General features: G+C 51.6%; 1 protein-coding gene across 1 annotated transcript; it reads right to left on the bottom strand.

The window, feature by feature from the left end:
* Window positions 1–767: 767 nt before the first annotated feature.
* Window positions 768–2390, bottom strand: LOC123404481 (protein POLAR LOCALIZATION DURING ASYMMETRIC DIVISION AND REDISTRIBUTION-like). The gene is made up of 3 exons (XM_045098418.1): window positions 2007–2390; window positions 1461–1909; window positions 768–1361 (listed from the first exon to the last, which is right to left on the bottom strand). Exons 1-3 carry the CDS (start codon window positions 2353–2355, stop codon window positions 1005–1007), a joined length of 1155 nt encoding a protein of 384 aa, XP_044954353.1. The 5' UTR covers window positions 2356–2390; the 3' UTR covers window positions 768–1004.
* Window positions 2391–6343: the final 3953 nt, after the last annotated feature.

Raw genomic sequence — 6343 nt, forward strand, 5'->3', positions numbered from 1 at the left:
TCGATCCAATGTGTGACCACCATTGCTTCCAACCATGGGAGCAGGTGCGCATCCCGCTCCAAACACCAACCACTGCTCCAAGCCAAAGCACGACTGGTCTTCTCCCGCAAACGGGGAAACCCATGTGTCGCCGATCTGCAACGACGTCGCTACCTCTGCTTTAGCCGGGGATGCGGGTGCTGCAGCGAGGGGCATGTTAGTGCTGAGTTGTTGGGGCCACATGTGTTGCGGTGTAGCATCACATGGTTCGCCGGTGTTGCTATGCCGTGTCGCCGGGGGTAGCTCAGCGCCGCCGGGGCCACCGAGCTGCAATACGGCTTTGTTGGGGCTGCCGGTATTGCTATGCAGCATCGCTCGAGCTGCATTGGAGCTCCACCTTGTCGTTGAAGCCGTCCCACTCGACGTTGCCATGGAGCAGCCCCCGGAGGCTCCCGGTGCTGCGATGCAGCAGTCGGCGGCGGCTCCGTCCACCAGCAGCTCTGGTGGTGTTGCAACGCAACACGCTGGTGGCGGCTGCCGAAGTTGAGGCAGATGCTTCTATCCGTGTCTCGATGAGCGCAACTGCGGCAGCAGCAGCAGCAGGGCCTCCTTGGTACAGCGAAGCCACATCGCTGTCTTGAGAGGAGTCGCGTGGGTGTTGAACTGAACAAGATCACAGGAGAGAAATCATGAGCCGCCATGTTAAGATTGAACGGCCAGCAGCACGAGATCGGACGGCTATTTAGGCGTATGATTTTTCTAGAAAATCATTCGACTGATTTGTAGCAAAACACCTAGATTCATCATTTCTGTGCAAAGAAGCACACGAGGGAGTACAATGACCGCTGGAGTACAATAGCCGGATGCGTAAATCACATGGAAATTTAATTTGGGCGAGCCGATTTTCCGCGCCGTTAGATTAAGATCCAGCGGTCATCATTCTTTCGTCCATTTCCAGCTTGATTTCTGGTTGGCACAAAAGAAGGAACGTGCGCGCGCGGGTATCCGTCGTCGGTGGTTTTGTTTTACCGGAGCAGCGACTCGTCCTTGTGGCGGGAGACGAGCTTTGCGGTGTCGCGCCACCGGGACACCTCGCGCTCCTTCTCCCTCAGCTTCCTCTGCGCGCGCTGCAGCTCCGTCTCCAGCTCCGCGATCCGCTCCTCGTGCCGCGACTGCAGGAGCTCGTGCAGCCTCCGCTCCAGCACCCGCGCCGGCACGCCGCCGTGGCACGGCTTGCTATCTTCCTCGTCCTCCTCGGTGTCTTCCTCCTCCTCGTTGTCTTCGTGTTCCTTGCATTCTGTCGCCGCGTCGGTGACGACACCGTCGATGTCGACGCAAGCAGGGGAGCCGCTCTCCGAGGAGATGTCGCTCTTCGCGTCAGACTGCAAAATCAATGGGAATTCAGTTCGGGCACAGAATCGTCAAATTGGCACCGAGCGAGCACGCCGGCGCGCGAATGTGGCGGCACGAGTGGACGGTACCTCGAGCTGGTGATCTCGCCGCGGTCTCACGCATTCCTCCTCATCGTCATGGTCGGAGTCGGAGTCGAGCTGCAGGCGCGTCAGTTCAGCCTCGAGCTCTGCCTCCATCTGGTCCATGGCTGCGGCGGCATTTCCAACGCCGGCATCACCGCATGCCGAGGCGGCATCGCCCGAACCACGGGACAACGAGGCGTCCTCGCCGCCGCCGCCATCGGCCAAGACGATGCGCTCCTTGACGACGCTAGCCCCGTCGTCGGCGCGGCCGTCGGACACGTCGGAGCGGCTGCTGCCACGCGCCTCCGCCCTGACGTCCAGCACCAGCCGCTCCATCTGGGCGCGCAGCTCCGCCATCCTGCTGAGCTCCGCCGCGCCCCTGGACAGCAGAAGCACCAGGCCCGCGCCCAGCCCGAGGCTCGCCGCCGACACCTGATCCGGCGCCGCCTTCATCCCTGCGAAAACAATTAACGACGCCACGCCATTGGCCATCACCATCAACACCGATCACAATTAACTCAGCCAGTTCGCGCGAATTAATCACTCACGTACCCTGCAGGGAACTCCGAGGCGACTCGCGAACCTCTGCTTCTTGCTTGCTCGCCACCACCACCTTAGGCGCGAGCACGGCCACCTCCTCCTCTACAGCGTCCTCCTTGACGGCCGCTCCGGCACCGCTAGAGCAGTAGCGGGGGATGCGCATGCGGCAGCCGAACCCGCCGCCGCCCCTGCCGAGTATGCGCGACAGCAAGGACCGCGGCGAGCGGCACTCGCGCCGGATCCTGCTGACGCCGGCAGCATTGGTGAGGAGGGCGCCGACGGTGGCGGGCGATGAAGGCGGCGAGGCCGAGAGGCGCGGGGGCAGCGGCAGCGCTTCGGCCGTGCTCCTCTCCATTGCCATTTGCGATCGAGACTCTGGATGGCGAGGGGATTCGGGGAATGTTGGAGGAATCCATGGGGTTGATGGAGTCGCCCGTATTTATAAGGAGGCGGGAATGGTGGGGAGTGAGGGGTTTAAATGGGCGTTAAACCTTCCATGTCCTTTGACCAACCACGCTTCATTTCCCCCTTGATTGGAGTAACGCTGTCTATTTCAGGCGACTGAGGATATAGATGATACTGACGTTTTGCCAAAAAAAAATCGATAATTCTTAATATTTTGAATTTTTAAATCTTTGTATTTAAATTTCTACTCTTTGGGTTTGAAGTTTGTCACGTCCATGACAAGTTTGTGCAATTGTGGTTTGTAACGATTCAGAGTTGGGGAGGTGCCCCCTTGTTTTTCTATCCAGAGTTAGACAACGCCTGTTTTTTTTAAAGGGGTAAAACAACTTTATTCATCATAAACCACAAAATGTGGGATACAAATTGGGTCATGAGACATCCCGAACGAAGTGTGGCGCCCCGGCCGTCTAAAAAGAGACAACGCCTGGTGAAACTCCCAGCTTGAATGCTTGAGAGTCCAACGAGTCACTTGATGTCATGGGCGAGCCGCAAGGCCCGACAACCTCTACCATGTTGGATGAGTTATTGGAGAGCCCAACCTTTTAAGTGGAGACCGATATATCAAATTTTTTTGCGATGAAAAAGACTTTTCTTCCGAGTTGATAGAGTTACAGTCAAGAGGCAAAATATTCTCGATATATGGTGGTCCTAGATGCATCCACACAGCCGTGGTACACTCTATTCTGATCCCTATTTAATTTTTTGGGAATAAACTCTCTATGCCTCATCAACTCCTTAATTTCAGCTACAAGATGTCCACAGGCAGAACGAATTAATCCGTCTCCTGTCAAACACGATAACGCCACACTGGGATCATTTTCTGAGGCTCTATCAATAAAAACATATCATGTGTTAGACAAATATATCAATTTGTAAATATTATTTTTACACATATCATCTGATATGGGACGAAATAACGATCAAGATGGCCGATATCTGAGCCGATATGTCCATTGATATGGACCCATACTTAGATGACCAAAATTCTTTACAAGAAAGCAGTGAAAATAAGATTATGCATTTACAACTTCATCATATTATCAAACTCACACATGATGTTTTATACATATGCATATAGAACATATTATTTTAAATTTTATAGTTGTGACTTTGTGAATATCTCTTAATAGTATCGTAATTGACAAATTAACAAACTAGGAATATAAATTAATTTTTTTAGGTAACTAGGAATATAAAATTGTTATGCCAAAGCATTGACATCATACGTTTATTTATTTTTAACTAAAAGCACATCTTTTGAGTAAGAATAATAATAAAATCTAGATATGTTTGCTTCGATATATCTACATATCGTTCGCCATATTACCATATTCGACATCCGATATGTCGAAGCCAAACCGATATGGACCTGATATCCGATATCTTGAACGACCTTGGGGCAGCTTCAGTCGCTTTGTGTCACATTCTTTTCTCGATGCAGTGGTTCATGTGCCTCTAATCGTGCAGATAGGTGTAGTGGATTGTTTGTATAAGAAGAACAAAAGACGCAACATCCAAACTTTCAGACGTGCTGAATTCAGGCAGGATGAGGCTATCTGGGATTTGCCGAAGAGCTCAAAAAAAAAAATTCACCAGGGAGGAAGTTCAGGAGAAGATAAAATCTTATCTGCAGATGTACAAGAGGCCGATCACGCCGACGGTGAGTGGTTGATCAAATCTGCGATAAGGTTAGGCGTGAGAGCACGAGTGAGTAAGTCGCCCGCGGGGTAAATCGGGATTCGGTTTCCCAGGAGATGAAACTAAATAGCTTGTCAATAAAGATTTTTTTTTCCCCACACACTCATGATAGGCTCAGCATCTGGATCACAAAACTAGTATCGACGAGCCCGACCCCAAAATTTTACTTTGGAGATGTTTTTGCACAATGCTATGAAGAATCTCCGTCCGGTCACGAGCGCGTCGATCGCGAACTCCAAGCTGGCAACGATACCCACCGCTGCGGTTTAAAACCATTTGGCACCTATGCGTTCATGCATGGTACTACTACTACAGGATGGACCGACGGTAGGTCTCCCCTTGAATCCATGCACGCGCGCACCTGTACACATTTACTAGAAGTCCCAGCTAACCGCTCTCTCGTTGCCGGTCCAGCGAGCCGACCCCTTTCGAATTTCCAAGCCGGCTGGCGCTATCTCGATCGAACCCGTCGATCGGCTCGTACGCCGGCTTTGGTGCGCGATTTGTATGAACAAAGAATGCACTAACGCGCTATGGGGCCGCAGGAACAATTGAGTGCGGCACGGCGGTGGTAGCTGGGTGCAATCCCACCGCGCTCGCCGGCATGGCTTGGGTTGGCTTGGCTTGGCTAGTCCACGCCCGACCCGACCGTCACGGGGGGCTCGTGACCCGTGACCCGCCTTGGCTGCCTAGTTCACGGGCGGGTCGCCCTGGCTGGTGAGGGACTCCCAAATCAATCATTGGCTGCATCTAAATCTGAGAATGGTTTTATAAAAACTGGATTAAATGGTTTGGTTTTCATACCGTGCTTTGTCTGGTGTAGGTTATATTGGGCTTATGTTTTTTCAGTTTGGTTTGGTTTAGATTTATACAGAAAGTAGTTTGGGTATAGGTGGTTATGGGCCTAATCCATTTGGTTTATTTTATGCTAAAAACTGTGGGTGCGATCCGGTTATTGCCCTAGTTTCTCACCTACCAAACAGAGACCAACAAAAAAGGAATCCCTAGATTCCAGTTCCTGGCTCGGCCGCCGCACACAGGCCTCCTCCCCTTCGGCCGCCGCACGCCCACACGACCTTCTGTCGGCTGTCGTATGCATGCCTCCTCCCCTCCGGCCGCCGCACGCCCACACGACCTCCTGTCGGCCGCCGTACGCACGCCTCCTCCCCGCCGGTCGCCGCACTCACGCCTCCTCCCCATCGGCTGCCCCGACCAGGAACGGCTCATCTCCCAGTCGTAGCACGGCGGCGGCCGCTGGTTCGACTACGTGGAGGGCTTGGTGGTGGCCGTTGAGGGCCTCATCAACAACAACAGGTCCTCCTTCTTTTAGCCGCATAACCCGATGAAGCTCAGCTCGCTCAGGTCCATCTGTGGGCGCCGCATCTCACTTGTTTATGACGATAGTACTTCTTAATTATTTCCTGGTTTAGCGTTATGCACGGCTTCTCATCGGGGCCCTGGCTGGCCAATCATTGGGACCGTTGGTTAATTCAGTCTATTAGATCTCCAATTCGATATGACTGCTTCTTGATTCGGATATGCTAGCCAGTCAGTCTATCAGATCTCCATGTCGCTGGTAAAAAACAAGAAAATGCATGTATATGTACTAAGTAATATTCATGTAGATTCACCATTGTTATGATGTTATCACTACTAATATTCATGTAGATTCCTGTGAATAAATCGACGGATGGTTTAAAAAACTGGTTTAAATGGTTTGGTTTTTTTCCATGCAGTGTGCTCTAAAAATTTGTGGCATGTCTACCTCAAGGGGTTCTGAGACTGCCGATTCCACGGATGATGATACGAGTCAAGCACCACATGCTAGAAGGTCCAAGGTATGGGAGCACTATGAACAAGAACTGGTTGTCGTAAAAGGAGACCTCAAGGCCGTGTGCAAATACTGTCGAGCGCAACTTCACACAAAGTTTGGGACTAGCAGTTTGAGAACCTATATTGCAGAGGCTTGCAGACCAATTGAGGATGCTTGTAGGAAGAGGTTTGAGTTGACCATGGAAAAAAGGCCATCTGAAGGCATGTTAGTGTTTGATGAAAAAGTTAGTCGTGAACTAATGATCAAGTTTTGCATCCATGCTGAGATCCCATTTCTTAAGTTCGAAGATCCACACCTTCAGCCATGGATTGACTCATTGCAACCAACATTTCAAATCAAGGGTCGTCATATG

This window comes from Hordeum vulgare, chromosome 6H, assembly GCF_904849725.1.
Source record: "Hordeum vulgare subsp. vulgare chromosome 6H, MorexV3_pseudomolecules_assembly, whole genome shotgun sequence".
Taxonomy (NCBI): Eukaryota; Viridiplantae; Streptophyta; class Magnoliopsida; order Poales; family Poaceae; genus Hordeum; species Hordeum vulgare.

Excerpts from the sequence above, each read along its gene's own strand:
- LOC123404481 (XM_045098418.1), bottom strand. The coding sequence starts at position 2,355 with ATGGCAATGGAGAGGAGCACGGCCGAAGCGCTGCCGCTGCCCCCGCGC. Across the intron at positions 1,910-2,006 it reads GCCTCGGAGTTCCCTGCAGG|GGATGAAGGCGGCGCCGGAT; the intron begins GTACGTGAGTGA and ends TTGTTTTCGCAG. Across the intron at positions 1,362-1,460 it reads GGCGAGATCACCAGCTCGAG|TCTGACGCGAAGAGCGACAT; the intron begins GTACCGTCCACT and ends TTGATTTTGCAG.